At 31.3% G+C, this 16219-nt stretch overlaps 1 protein-coding gene across 6 annotated transcripts in view; it reads right to left on the bottom strand.

Moving 5' to 3' along the window:
- Positions 1-16219, bottom strand: part of LOC148604327 (E3 ubiquitin-protein ligase MYCBP2-like) — a 77596-nt gene that overhangs the window by 51193 nt on the left and 10184 nt on the right. For all 6 annotated transcript variants that reach the window (XR_015916135.1, XM_088550340.1, XM_088550341.1 and 3 more), the window contains exons 7-28: positions 14683-14786; positions 14197-14262; positions 13485-13581; positions 12462-12532; positions 11768-11909; positions 11369-11445; positions 10687-10897; positions 10144-10317; positions 8875-9030; positions 8267-8332; positions 7032-7143; positions 6546-6721; positions 6173-6283; positions 5755-5883; positions 4869-4950; positions 3908-4022; positions 3123-3219; positions 2438-2569; positions 2071-2149; positions 1455-1529; positions 644-813; positions 219-344 (exon numbers count right to left, since the gene is read on the bottom strand). Coding sequence is in view for 5 of the 6 variants with exons in the window: in XM_088550340.1 (XP_088406466.1) it covers positions 219-344; positions 644-813; positions 1455-1529; positions 2071-2149; positions 2438-2569; positions 3123-3219; positions 3908-4022; positions 4869-4950; positions 5755-5883; positions 6173-6283; positions 6546-6721; positions 7032-7143; positions 8267-8332; positions 8875-9030; positions 10144-10317; positions 10687-10897; positions 11369-11445; positions 11768-11909; positions 12462-12532; positions 13485-13581; positions 14197-14262; positions 14683-14786 (2568 nt within the window). In the remaining variant the exon portion in view is untranslated. The remainder of the gene's footprint in view (positions 1-218; positions 345-643; positions 814-1454; positions 1530-2070; positions 2150-2437; positions 2570-3122; positions 3220-3907; positions 4023-4868; positions 4951-5754; positions 5884-6172; positions 6284-6545; positions 6722-7031; positions 7144-8266; positions 8333-8874; positions 9031-10143; positions 10318-10686; positions 10898-11368; positions 11446-11767; positions 11910-12461; positions 12533-13484; positions 13582-14196; positions 14263-14682; positions 14787-16219) is intronic.

Below are 16219 nucleotides of genomic sequence, written 5' to 3'. Positions count from 1 at the left end.
TGTCCCATAATTTTTGTCTTGTCTTTACCACTGTGTCTGTAAGATATGACAATTTTTGCTATATGTTGAATGCATTACCATCTGCATTTATATCATAATACAGGATTTGCATTCTTGTCGAAACTTAGCCATTACATCATACAACATTTTATTACATGTACGTTTCAGTTCTCCTTTAAAAGTTAACCTCACAATTTCTTGGTTCAATTTAAACTTACTAGCAAATCTGTTAACAACAGAGTAATCCTCTTTAGAGTAAACTTTGGTGGTAGATAGCTTCTCTCTAGATTCTTCCTTTACAGTAAGATTTAACTGTTGAGCTATATTCAGAGTATCTAAACATCCTGGAAGATATATATTACACTAGCTATAAAGATTTATAATATAATCACAAAGTCTGACTTCATGAAAAAAATGCTTTATTCCCTTTAAGTTTTGAATATGATTTGTCATTCACTCTTTTCTTTCCTTCTCCCATTATATCATATTAACTGTAAATTCCATACATGTATGTCTGCCTGGTATTTACCTATCATGCATGTATAAGTCAATTTTTTCCTTTAAAATTAAATGTATCAGAATAGATCTATCAACCTCAAAATATTCAATTTTAAAGACAATTCAAAGATGGTGTATGATTTACCAAGGACATGTAGAGCACAGTGAGATCTTGTAGCTCTATGTCCCATCTTGATAGGGACTGCTAGTTCTGGTTTAAATAGATCACAATGCCCCTCTGGTTCTACTGACAAAGGTCTGGCTTCTGTCACTAGACTGTTGTAACAGCTGATCTCTTTAGTTTCTGGACTGTAGCTGTTGAGTAAACAACAATTATTACATATTATTAAACATAGCATGTCTTTCACTAAAGAGAGTGTTAGGCATTAGCTGCTATTAATTGTCAAAAGTGACCTACATGAAGACAAAATATTTACTATACATGTAGTACAATATTTAATTAAATATGCTTAGTCATATTCTATTTGGGACAGGTGATCCTTGAATAGCACACAAAAAATGTGAGTCACAAAACTCTAAATCAAAATGAATGTGTGACATGATCATTACTGATAGTGTCTAACTCCTGACAAAACCAATCTCTAAAAAGTTGTGTCCACTTATCAACACTGCAGTTACACGAGAACATATAGCTCCTATCTTATTAGAATAATCAATTCTTTTTAAACCTGAATGACAGCTGGACAGATCCAAGCCATTACCACGTCCCTCTGTATTTGTGCAGAAGGGGACAACAAAGATCACAATGAAACCATTGACCAAATTTGGTTAAATTTTAATAGACACAGAAGCAAAGAAGAAAGTGTAAAAACTAACATTACAACATATGCAGCTCTGTTTTAATCACAGTGACTCAGTTTTAAAAGAAATGGATTAATTAATTGTATGTAAATAAAAAGAAAACAATTTAAGTAGCCTGTATGTTAAATGTTTACCTCCATAAAACGTCATAGACTGGGTCTATACATACAGCATGTTTAGATAAATCAACCTGACTGTTACCACCAAAACTGTAATCAAATGTGTAGTTGTCCCATGAAACAAAGCAAGGCTGAGAAATTTGTTATGACAAGTAAGATTTCAAGTTTTGATATATTATTCATTTCATTTACCTTTGTTCTTCAGTTTCATAAATTTTACATAGCAATAATTGGAAAAACAATGCTGTAGTCCTTCTCATAAAAGTTCCATTTATTACTAGTTTGCAGATGAGGACTAGTTTTAATATTTAGAAAATCCTCATTGTCTTTGTTTATCTTTAGAATTTATCATTTAAAAACTAAATGTAAGGTTTGATACTGGAAACTACATTCATTTTTTTGATAATCATACATTTTCAGAGGTTACTGTTAGCAACTATAGAAGGAATGAGATTTACATTTATGTAAGTAATTATTTTGAAAATGTTTTTGGTGTTTTTTAGTTCACTTCAAAAATAGAAATGCATGTGTATGGTTTTCATAAGAAAATATGTATGATTTAGATGGGAATCTGATTTATTAATAATTTGGTGTCATTTAGGAAGATATATATACTAATCCCAATCCCTACCTTCTACAACTACCATCTAGTTTGTTGATCATCAGACATTTCATCACAGCTGTGTTCTCTTCACCTGTTGGTACCAAACCTACAAAAAATATCTCATTTCTGTTACATCTTTCTGACTAGAGACAGAAGTCTAAGTAAGAGTACATATCTATTTCTCTACTGTAAATACATTAAATAATATGCTAGCATTAAATTTATATATGTATATCAACTATCCTACCTTAGATTGAAAGCAACTAGTAATTTTGTTGTCAAAATTGATTATTTTATCCTTTCAAAAATATTCAATGCCTCAGTCCTAACCTAAAGGAGAGTTTTCGAATGAGCCTTCATTCACTTCATGCATCAATCACCATACAGATCTTACCTATACTAGTGTGATTAGCGAACACTTTAGAAGCTGCCAGGATGTGGGCATTAATCAGGGACTCATCAATCCTCATAAATGTCTGGTCCCCACTTGCTCCAATCCAAGTAGCTCTTCTACCATATCTGGCTCCTGTATTAACCAAATAGAACAATAAAAAGGATGTAGTTTCAGATCCTGCTTGCACAATAAAGATAGCTATAAAACCTTGTGTCTAAAAACTTCTGTTTTTACCCAAATTTATTTCTGAAAATGACCTATGAATTTGATCCCAGTTACTGTGAAAGTACTTTTGATTCATGAATTCTAATGTTCATGGTTATGGGAAAAATTATCAGATCGTAGATTCTTGAATTCCTGGATTTGACAACTCTGCCATATAAACAAATGGGAAATGTCCTTTAAGTAGATAACCAAATTTCATGGTTTACCCAGCCTATGAAAAACACAAAAATTTGTACCCCACAAACAATAATACTTACATCATAATTTTTAAAGAAGATCTTTAAATCAGATCCAATTTCATTTCAGAAGAAAACCTATAAATTGTTCCCATATCATGAATGTCCAATTCTTCATTTTAACCATGGTTTCTTTGCTCTGACCAGAAGTCCATGGAGAATGTTCAAGCTTTTAAACATTTTAAATTTGGCCCAAAAAAATTTCTGACCTAACAAGTACTCACCAATACCAGGCACTGGGCCAGGGACAGTGTTCCAGGCCTTTTTAGGTTTAGCTCCAGCTCCTCCTTCATCTGGACCATTTCTTCCTAAAGCTCCAGACTGTAAATAGAACAAACTTTATGATAACTAACTGTTAGTACATGTATGTACCAATGATAACTAACTGTTAGTACATGTATGTACCAATGATAACTAACTGTTAGTACATGTATGTACCAATGAAAAAAGGGCACATCTTTTATATTAGTTTTGTTTTACCAAAAAACTGTTCACACAGGTGAGGTAAAATTAAAAAGGAAGCTTTTTTATTATTTTAATCAGATATTCTACTTTAAGACTTAAAATAGCATTTCTAATCAAGTATTAGAAGTGGACTGTGAGTTTTTTTATTCATAATTACTATAAAAAGAAAATTGGAAGCTATTTCTTTTTAAATATGCAGGATGTATTTGAAATATTTTTATCAGTCAAAATTGTGGTTTTCAAAGTCCAAAGAGCACAAAATCAAATTCATGAGGCCAAATAATTCACTGAAAATGTTTTGGTTTTTTTTTATAATTTTCCCATTTGCTTTTTTTTTTTGCAAGTTTTGTCATATGACTAAATATATTGATATAATTTTTCATTGATTTGGAGAATGAAATGTTCCATAATACATCCATGGTATATGTATGAGATATGTTTTTTGGAGAAAAAAAATTTCTAGGTTATTGTGAAGTTAGCAAAACTATGTATGCAATGAAAAATACTACTCTAACTGTAATTTAACTTTCATGATTAAATTTACCTTATGGTTACCAAATGTATACACCTGTCCATTGGAAAGTAAGACAACAGTGTGATGACCACCAGTTGCTACTTGTGTAGCTCCCATTGGAAGGTCAACTTTTACAGGAGACCCTCTAGAAATAGGAAAATATAGAAATGTCATCAAAAATAGGGTTTTTAACTTAACATATTATACATGTATGTAAAGCAAATTCTGAGTCAATTATGGATAATGTTTCAGCCCATACAATTAATATATTTTTATTTTTTTTAAGTACAGCTCTGCCTAAAAACTAGGCAGAGGCTTATAACGGGTGATTCAAGCATCTCTTAATCCCAATTTTTTTTATTGCAAACCCTTCTGCAGGCCCCATAGAAACTGTATTAGAAAATATAAAAGAAAATAAAAGTAGTTCACTGGAGATATTAAAACTCGAAATTTTGTTATGTTCTACTGCAGAAGAAGTATGGGAAAATTTCTAACCAGAATTTTACACTATAACCAGACATAAAATATTTCAAGATATATAGGAGATCCCAAATATGTTTTGATTGGAAATACTTCAGTTGGCCTCACAGACACTGTATTCAAAAATAAAAGCACAAATGAAAGGTGCCCACTGGAAATATTAACACTTATATTAAGGTTATGTGGTACTACAGAAAAAGTACAGGAAAACTTCCTGCCAGAATTTTTACACTATAACCAGTCAAAAAATATTTCATGATAAGTGGTAGATCCAAGGACATGAACACAGGAAGAGTTTTAGGTCCTAACAAATGTATTTATACAGTTTCATTGACTATCTTAAGATATGTAAATCACCCCCTGCTGGGTTTTTATGCAGAACCATACTTCATGTCAAGCTATTGTTTTTTTTTATTGAGTCCAACTAAATGATACCAGCCATGTCTACTTCAAGATAACCAGAGTTTACTGTCAACCAGAAATTATTAAAAATTATACATCCAGTACTGACCTAATAGTTGTATCTCCCTGACCAAGCTGACCATGGTTATTGTTTCCAAAGGTATAAACATCTCCATTCTGTAGCAGTACCACTGAAACAAGAACACGGCCACTATCAAAACAGATCATGAAGGTTTTTATATAGATAAATCAGCCAAACAATGTAACGGTGATGAATTATTCAGCTTCCCGTCATTTATTGGTACAATTGGAGTATAATACAGATCTCTCATGCTTGTCATATATGTACTGTACGGTGTTGTTTTTATCCTGCATAGCTTAAAATATCTCAATGAAGGCATATAGAATTTAGAACCTTTTTGCTTGCGTGACCTGTATACTTTTAAACATAGTGTGTTGGTACCACATCTATGTAGCTGAAAGTGTACACAGCCAAATGTGCCACATATGGAAATCATATAACAATCATATATTTAACTTATGATAGTCATATGATTCTCATATGTTAATTTTAGCTTGAAAACATAAAATAATCATGTTTGTGATGATCATATGTAAACTGAAATGTATGATAATCATATGGTGCTCGATTCATATGATTATCATGTGGTAATCACACAACAATCATATGATATTTAACATATGATAATAATATGTTTGCAATGATCATATGTAAACTGAAACATATGATAATCATATGAAGCAAACCATGTGTGGCACATTTACCTGCTTTTTTTTATTGCAAGTGTAATACAGCCTGAGTCTTTGTAACTATCAGGGAGGATTATACAAGAACAACAAAGCAGAAATAGGCAAAATCTGAAGTAAATAAACAGTAAAAACAGAACTGTAACAGTAAAATCTGAACTTTAAATGGCAGAAATCTATAAAAAAGCAGAAAAAAACATCCCTAAACTATAGATATTGTACAATACCTGTGTGATGTTGTCCACAAACAATATTTGTAGCAGGTACATCTCCATTACCGAAACATATCTCCTGAGGAGGGAGACTGACAACTTTATTGTAATCAGTTTCTCCTTCATTACCAGCATGTTCTCCACCTGTAAAGAGATAAATTTTTGTTTTTCAATAATAAAAAAAGTAATGATCTTCTCTCAAAATAAGCTCAATGTAATTGATACAACACCATGACCTGTTTCAGTATGTCTTAAATATATTTTGTTTACTTTATAAACTAAGGACTCAAATGAAGATAACACCAAGGGAATTTAAAAAATCTTTTTTTTTTAAAATTTTACTCAAACCTGAAAAAGAAAAAAAACTAGCAGTAATTAATGAAATAAGCTACAAGTAGAAGTTTATCCAATCAAATTCTGTAGATCAACATACCCTTTGCTTGGTTTTTGAAGGCATCTTTCTTCTTAGGTTCCTTTTTATTGTAGAGAAGTCTCTTGAAGAATTGACCCAATGGTGTATCAGGTAGGTCTGGCATGTGGTTCACTGATAAACAAAAACAATCAATATCTTTCAATTAATTTTTTTTAATATAAAAAAAATTGAGAGTAAACTTTGAATTTTAGTTACCTGATATTTATATACATGTTAATTAATCACACAGGCATTGTTAGTAGGTAAGTACTTTAGCTAAAAACAATTCAATACTTTTGCTATTCATGTTTAATTTAGATTAAATGCTCAATATCTACATGCAGACTTTAAGGTATATAAAGTATAATGCAATGACCCCAAAAGTTTATTATACCTTTAAGTTCATTTCCCCCTAAAAGTTGTTCCATATCAATGTTGAGGAAACCTTTTGCCCTTATAAGCTCCAATTCCTTCCCATGATCCTCCATGTCTAGAAGTTGTTCACCAGCACATGAGCGGCATACACCACATTCTGCACATCCAGACTCTCCAGCACCACAACCACAGGGCCTTTGATAAAATAAAAAAACACCTTTTCAATCAACATTCTGACATTTTTCATCCCTGTGGAGTTGTTGTCTCTTTGACATATGCACCATATTCATTCTCATTATATATTCAACAATAAGACTCATGCTCACTGTTATATGTGTTATTGACAAAGGAAACTTAGTTGGGGAGTAAATACGAAAGTGGAAAGATTGTAATATACTAAAATACAATAAAAAACTCATAAATTTTCTTCTTTTTATAACTGTGACCATGTTTTGTCTTAATTAAAGTTTTTTTTTCGCTCCTTTAAAATAAAACTGGTACCTACAGTGAAGGGTTTCTTTCCTTGCCTCCACTGTTACAACAGTTAATACCATAACCAGTACACTCTCCACATACTGTACACACCATACACTGATCACGCTTCCACTTGTGTTTACCTGAAATACACCAAAGCAAATTACCTAAAATACATCATAGTAAATTATATCTTTAAATAGAAATAACAATGAGACAATCCCCAACCACAAAACAGTCAGCCTAAAAACTTGTTTCGAAAGTGCATATCTAACTACTATTTTTCTGGTTCAACTAAAGTGTACAGCAAATAGAATTGAAAACAAGTGAAGAGATTAAAATTCCATACTAACTAGAAATATTAGCAAGCACACAAAGAGAATACCCCTGCTTCAAATGCGGTTGAATGTACATGTATAACCTGTAAGTTCAACTCTCTCCCTTTGCAGTCCCCGACAGTAACTATATTTCTTCATGCACATCTACAAATGACGCCCAACATTCCTATAAAGTTTCATTTAAATCCTTTGAGTGGTTTAGGAGGAGTTGTGCTTAAGAGGTTTTAACATGTAAAACCAATAAGTTGGGTTATCTTCCTTTGGAGTCTCCCAGACAGTAACTATATTCTTTCAAGCAAATACATATAATGCTAAACCTTCTAAAAAAAAAAGTTTCATCGAAATCCCTTAATCCATTGAGGAGGAGTTGTGCTTATGAGGATTTATCATTTAAAACGCTTAAGTTGGATTATCTGCCATTGAAGTCCCCTGATGATAAATATATTCCTTCATGCAAATTTACATATGATGCCAAAACTTCCAATACAGTTTCATCAAAATCTCTTGAGCTGTTTAGGAGGAGTTATGCATACAAGAAATGTGGACAGACTGACAGACAGACAGACAAGGTAATTCCTATATAAATCCCAAAACTTTGTTTGCGGGGGGGTATAATGAGTAGGGTGAAACTACACATCAATATAAATCATAGAAAACATAGCACATACCAAGGAAGACAGAAATTGACAAATCAATATTCCTTATATACCCTTATGGCTTATTACTCATAGTAATTGAAATACATGTATACAACAGAACTACAATTCACCTTCTCTGATTACATCATAAGTATGGTCTCTAACAGTCCTAACAGGTACTTTCAGCACACCAAAAAATAATAATACAACTAACGATAAAATTCTATATCTTAGCTTCATGATAGAATCAATTGTAACACTTATAATTCTGTAGTATTATTCAACCTTACCATCAGGACATATCCCATCTTCTACTTCAGTTTCCTCCTCTTCTTCTGTCATATTCACATTGTTTACTACAAGTACATGTATTAATAATCATTATTAAACTTTTTAAAAATTTGTCCAAATAAATGAATGTAAATTACCTTAGAGGTAAGAGCCTCACTACCATTTCCTGTGAACAATAATTATTAACATTTTGTTAATATTCAACACAATGGGTGAAAATGTCCAAAATGTAAGGCACTATTTCACTTGGCACTTCACTGTAAGGACATACATGTTCTTAATCTACATTTCTCCCACTTTAAGCGAGTGAATAAAAATGCAAGCCACTTTTTAACCATCGGGTGTTTATTAAATTTCTCTGGAATTTTTCCTGCCATTTTACAATTTGCAGGTTCTACTGATTTCATAAACCAATTCTCCTTCAGCCTATTCTTGATTTAAATTATATCTTCACTCTCCATGGTAAAATTAAGATTTTAACATGCCCACTAAAGCTCACATGTAGAAAATCTTAATTTTACCATCTGAAGTGAAGGAAAAATTCACACCACACAAATTACTGAAGCAGAATCTATTTTGATTTCGACTTGATAACATGATAACTGACCTTCCTTGTTACCACCAGGCATAAAGTCCCTTCCACACTGCCCTTTATTGTTGATACCGAAAGTATAGACTTGTCCTCTGTCTGTTAACACAACAGTATGGGCCTTTCCTAAGGCAATCTGGGTAGCTATAACATCCTTTAAATCTGTCACTTGGCCTTGATAATAAAAGGACAATAAATCATGAATGACATAATCTTTGTGAAAGGCTTCATTTAGTGGTCTCAGTCTTGCATTAATATTCCCATAGACTTCTATAATAAAGTACACTCTTTTAAGATATTTTACAAAATATGTACATTGATTCAATAAAACTTTCACTTATGTAGCATTTCTAAGGACGTGAAAAAATAATTTCCAGCAAAAAAAGTAGGGTGAGTGCATAAAAATCAGACAGAAAAGTAGTCTTGAAATACAATTTGCTATTTTCTCTACTTTAACTTTCATTTTAAACTCATCAACCCAACCTTTTCAGAAGAACATTTTTATGTTATAATGTTAAATTTTCTTAACAAAAAGATTGAATGTTTGTATTAGTCATTGTTCATATCTGTTGGTAAAACATCAGTCTGTATATTTTTTTACCCTACATGTTTTGACATACACCCATTCAGAGATACGCATTGCAAGACTGGTACCTAGAAAGGAACTGTGACTTTTTAATGGCATGAATAACATCCCTTTTTGGACCTTTACCTTTTTGAAAGATGGACACTAATGTTTTTGTCAAGTTAAAGAGGCCTATAAGAGTTTTTCTAACAAAATAACAGAAAACTGATAAAGATAAAGCTTTTCACAGAATTAAGAAATGGACAGTCAAAAGCATGCATTTTACTGATGGTTTTTTTTTTTTTTTAAATGTCTCAGACACACAATTATATATATACCACACTGTTCTCAAATTATACCCATAATTCTCAACCTTGTAAAAAACTGTAGCTTCCCATGCGTGGTCACATTTACAGTATCATTTGGTTGATTTTGATAGCAGATTGAAAGTCATAATAAATTATTTGCAAGTCAAATTCAATTTAGGACATTTATATTTTTTGACTAGAAAAGTACACTTTTATTGAGCTAGCTCACAGAAACAACAGCTCCAAGGTAGACATGTTACCCTACTCTGACACATTATACTGACTCCAAGACAACCAGATGTCACCCCACTCGGACAGATTATTCTTACTCCAAGAAAACCAGTCATCACTCTATCCCCTTAAATACTGAGAGCAAGGCAAAGAATAAACCAGAAGGAAACTTTCCACACTCACCAGTAGAATGATCACAATGTGTTGTGTCTTTCCCAAATATAAAGACCTCCCCCTCTTTTGTCAATATCCCACTACTTCCATTGTTACAGGCAGCATAAACTACATGTTTAGACATTGTTTCTAATCTGATAATCTTCTTTGGCTTCACTGCTTTAGGTTGTCTTCTGGCTTTAGCTGTTAGTAAAGTTTCATTTTAAATTATTAAGGATTTTTTACAGTTGAATATAAATAAGGTCATTTCTTATTTATTTATGTCTTACTGTACTAAACAAGGGGGTATAAAACAGTGTAAATGTCACAAAGAATTGTCTTCCCTTCTTTACATCAAACTGAACTTCCTTGAATCCAAATTAAATTATTCAAAATATCAATAAAATTTTGACACATAAAATAAGACCACAAAAAATCTTTTACAAAGTATTTTAAATGCTTACGACATATAATGTAATTTTATGTTCAATTATATGCTGTAATGCATTTAGTATTAAAATATCTATCTTAAAGAACTAACAATTGAAAATTATACTATTTCCTAAATCTTACATGAGCTTGCATCACCATCTTCTCCACGTTTAGCTGTACCAACGAAAAACAAACTACCATCCTCTGATACCATCAGAGCATGCTGACCCTCATGACCTGTTGAGACCTGGACTATCTTTGGTGATTTAGTAATGGGTAATTCAGCCCATTTTCCCTGTGATGGACCACCCTGTTTGATTCCCAGGGCCTGAGATCTTCCGGTGTAAAGTACCTAAAAAAAGGAAACTATCTTTATTACAGTGTAAAAAAAACTAGTAAATACGATTTGGATTATCCCCCTTGCAAACAATCAATTTGGATCATCTCCAGTTGCCAGGATCCAACAAATATTTTAATTCTGTCATATCTACATATGATGCCTATCCTTCCTATAAACTATCATCAAAATTCCTTTAAAGGTGGAGGGGCTGCCCACATATATATATAAATGTAAAACCCAAAAGTGGATAATTATATCTCCTTGCATTGATCGAAAATAGAACTATCTCACCATATCTACAAATAATCTCTTCCCTTCTATAAAATTTTCTTAAAATCAATCTTACCACAATGTATGGGGACAAACATTCAGAGTGATTGAAAACAAAACACAAAATTTTGTTTAACTGTATCCTAATATTTGTCACTACATTACATTTAATAAATGACACTGATATAAAATAGTTTTACAATCTCCTCTTACTTTGTTCCCTGAAGTTCTGATCAGAGAAAACTCCTTTCCAGATACTATAAATACTGAGTCTTCATCAAATCCTGTATCTATTTCGAGAAGAAAAAGAAAGATACTTTACTAAAAAAGTTCTAATCTAATTTACAGTGATAAATTAGTGTGCATTTCCTCAGTTTAATTTTAGAAGAACATTGAATTCATCTAGAATAAAGTGCACCATGAAGTAATATATCTATAAAAACAAACAAATATTTATATAAAAAACTGCTGTAATCATGATGACTTGAAACATTTCTATTGACAAATCTTTTCAAAGTTTCTAGGGTTGTAAACCTGTAATATCATATACATCTGTATGTTTTCAATTCATTTTAAACTTTGACCTAAATCACCTTTGACTTCTCTACTTACTGACAGATCTTTTCTCAGTTTCAGGATCATAGCCAGTGGAACCATACACATCCATACATTTCCTGGTGAGCTTTAGAGGCAGTTCACTAACGACTGTCATTGGAGACACTGATGGGTTGTAAAGTCTAACTACAAAACTATCCTAAAAATAGTAGTTACATAATGATACACAAACATCTTATGGACTTAAATGTCAACTGTCATTTAACATTAACAACTTAACACAAATATTTAATTTTAAAACCTTTAAATTGGTCTAATAAAGTAGTTTAGTTATTGATAGTTTAATATCAACTGTAATGTTGGGAATCAATCAAAATTTCCATATCAATGATCAGTGTTTGGGAGATAAATAGTCTGGTTAGACAAGAGAAAAGATGACTTCAAAAAGATCAGCGCAAAATCTTCATATTTTAAAGACAGAAACGATCAATCTATTTTGAAATCAATCATCAATGCCCCCCACAAACGACCTATAATTCGATGTTCCCGATGATCGGTGCACCACTAACCAACTGGCAAGATGTTAAAAAAATCATGGTCAAGAAGATGCTTGAAATTTTCTACACATTTAATCTACTGATAAATAAGGTTTATCATTACTTTTTTTTATTTCGTTTTTTCAACCAAGATCCAGTATTTTTTCATATCAGGCTAAGCCTTAGGAACATATACTACTAGACCAACAACTTACATCTTTAGCTGAAGCTATCTGTCCGATGTAATCTCCATCACTAAACAAGGCACAAGGTCCATGACCCTTTCCTACAATAATTAAAAGGCTGATTTTTAAATTCTTAAAGGTCACCCCACATCAAAACAATTTATGTACTTCCTAAGTCTGCTTGGTGTTTTATTGTATGTCATTGGCTGTGGGTATAATTTCATGCTTTTTTGTAATATTACAATATGCGCCAATAAGGTTTGTAAGTCTCATTCTAGTTAAACTTTTCATAACCAGAATTTCCAATGTAAAATGTATTGAAATCTGAAGAAAGATCTACATTTTGTTGTTTTCTTCATAGTTGAACACTGAAACACTCGGCAAAATCTTCTATTTATTGCTTTTCTTCACAATTTAATCATGCAGCAAGAGATATTTTTCCTTATTTATCAGTATATTTACACAGAAAGATGTTTCGCTTTTAATACTCAATTAAATGTTCTGTAAATGACAAATTTCAATGAATTTGAATGATAGATTAGGACCTATTCTTATGAAATCATGGAGTCATGTGGTGAGACTTACACAGCCTATACAAATGCTTCAGTTTGCCCTTTAGATCTTCCATTCATGATGTAAATGACCAAGGAAAGAACATCTAATGTAAATATTTTTTTGTTTCCCTGATTTTAATTTTCTTCCATTTTTTCAACTTCTAAAGCTTGAAATAATTCATTCCATAGGTAAAGAGATATCATATTCCACTGTATGAATGATTAAGTAATACAACTTATATAAGAATAAATATTTTGATGAATGTATTAATTAGAAACAATCATATATTAAGAAAAGAGAGGGGGAAGAAGAGAATCCCATAGCATCCAAATGGAATGAGTTTTTGAGATCATCATACATGTATTTCAAGCACAAATTACTAAAATTTATGTCATTTAACACTGAATATTTGTACTGACTATAAATTACAATTTCTTGCTCATATTAAATTACTGAATTAAGAAAATCAGACTTAGACAGTAGCAGAATAAACCATACCATCTAAATGAAATGAGTTTTTGAGGTCAAATGTTTTGCTGTCCACCACAGAAAGACATGGATGTGTGTTGTCATCTGTTCTACAGAATAACTGACCCTGAAATCAAATAGATAAAACATATTGTCAACATTTCAATTTTCGCTAATTTTCAAATTTTCACAGATTCTGTCAAGTGAACACATTCGCAGGTTTTAGCAATATATATATTTATATTGAAGTGTTAAGAATTTATTTAGCAGGGGGTAATTTTCTTGCTTTTCTGTCCACAGCAAAAATAAGTACACCACACAAATTAATATGTTTACAGTATTCCATCAATATGAAAGTTGCATGCTTTATAAATAATTCACTCTTTTTATGAATAGAAATACAATAACTCATACGATCCATTTCAATTGATTCCTTTTAATGAGAAATGGTATTCATTCTCTTTGAAGGAAACAACAGTCTTTTTTTTCAAATTTTTACCAGATTTTTATGATATGACATTGTTCCATAACAAAAACAAAAGACAGGGACAGAGAATGATTATCAATAAATTTCAATTTTTGTTATTCTGTTTATTGGCAATGTCACAATTGTTTAGACATAACCTCATTGCAATTTGCTGATATGCTTTTAGTATTACGACTGTAGCCTTAAAGAGAAAATATAAGGCAGTAAAAGCAATGGAATAAATAATAAAGTTGCTGATAAAATTAAATATCTTACCCCAGCACAGGTTAACCAGGAATTGGCACTTTTGGGAAAGTCACTCTGGTGTTGATAAATATGGCTCTGTTGAAACATTGATTTTCAGTAAGATAATAACTTCTTAAATTTATTACATTAATGGTAGTAAATACTTATCCAAGTAAAACATTGGAAAATGTTATTATTTTGTGAGGAATGATATTCATGAATGATAATGCAAATCTGCTAGACTATTACTTTTTAGCTCAAACCACATTTATGAGTTCATCATTTTTTAAAAGCAATGTACCTCTAAATACAATACAATACAATGACCGAGCATTTATTATTACAATTTCTACATTTTTGGGCAATATTCAAGATAGATTTGTGATCTCCAGAAAATTCACTCTTCAGAAATGCAAAAAAAATTCAAAAGATATGTTTAAATAATTGCAATAACAAATCAGCTGTATATTACATAATAATAACAAAAAATACAAATATTTTCCCAATTTACAATACCTTTATAGTTCCTTTATATCCTGATCCAACCTTAAATATTCCTTCTTTATTAAGCAAATACAGATATTCACCATCACTTGCTATGGCAGAGTTCTGACTAGAATCTGTGAATATTTAAAGTATATAAGTGTCAGTTTCTGTAAGAATCAGGCAGTGGGTGAAACATGGTATGTAAAACCCACCATTTTGAAAGTTTAATTTGACTATTTGCATCATCAGAATCATGGAAATAAGAGTAAAGACAATATTTTCCATACCATTTTGGTAAACTGAGTTGTAATTACATTGAAATGCACTGAAAATTAACATTTCTAGGGCACTTAACTCTGTCAAAAACCTCATTTTTCTAAAATTCTACTGAAAAATTTCTGAGCAAATCCCATGATGCAGAGATTTAAATATAGAAAGTGTCCTTGAGTGAAATTATACTGTCAGATCAACGAGTTTTTGACATGTATGTTTCTGATCTGTTTCTTACAAAAACTTACAAAAAATATTTTGGAAGTACAAAAGAGCCAAACCATAAGTAAGTAAATAATGTACAAACCAAGAATCAACTTAACCAGTATTAATGAAGGAGGGCTGTTCCAGTAAAACATACATAGAACAAGGGGAAGGCACTTGAAAATTGGGGTAACCTCCCATAGAAGCGATATTTTTCCACTTCTACCCACCCAGAGGTAAAAACCCAAGCTCAATAGACACCAACAGAAGCAAATTAAAAATTATATATATTCCTTAACAGTATTCCCATGGTGATACATTACCTTTTTATATAATTCAGCAGCATGTGAGACATTTCATACAGATAATAGCAAGACATAGCATGATTTCATGAATGCTTCATTTCATTTATACATATTCTGTAGTTTTGCCTATCACTTGCATGTTACACATATTCATGTATGGACTAGTGCTTTTACTGCTTGCGTTCATTTATCTGTATATTAAAATTCATACATATTCTTTAACAGTATTCCCATGGTGATTCTTTAATTTTTTATATGTTTCAGCTGCATGTGACATACATGTATATAATACAGATAATAGCAAGACATTGCATGATTTTATGAATGCTTCATTCCATTTACACATAATTAGTGTTCTAGCTAGGATTTGAAAATAGAGGGTGTGCAGGGAAGAGGGCACTTTAACATGCAGCATGTTTTTTTAACCAAAAAGGAACATTGGTGTATTCAAAGTTTTTTTTTAAGATTTATCTTTCCTTTAAGTCAGAAATGTCTTTATTCACTTTTTTTTTTTTTTTTGCTTTTCTTGTATGTATGTGTTCTTATTAAATAATACAAGAATGATGTGTAGACAAAAATTAACATTACTTTCATAGAATTTAAAGCAGTATACTATCACACCATAAAGGAGATTAAGGGCAAGTGATTCTTAACATTTATGACATACTATGAGGTAAAATGTTGCATGAAATGTAACAAATATTCAATATTGCTCCAATTCAATTTCAAAATCATATTTTCTCCAACTAATTATAACTTTTGAAAAATTACCTGTACTGTTGACGATA

The sequence above is a fragment of the Perna viridis genome, chromosome 10 (assembly GCF_037379345.1).
Source record: "Perna viridis isolate PV_CMFRI_1.1 ecotype Kerala chromosome 10, ASM3737934v1, whole genome shotgun sequence".
In the NCBI taxonomy this organism is placed as follows: Eukaryota; Metazoa; Mollusca; class Bivalvia; order Mytilida; family Mytilidae; genus Perna; species Perna viridis.
This window is presented reverse-complemented; position numbering and strand designations above follow the sequence as displayed.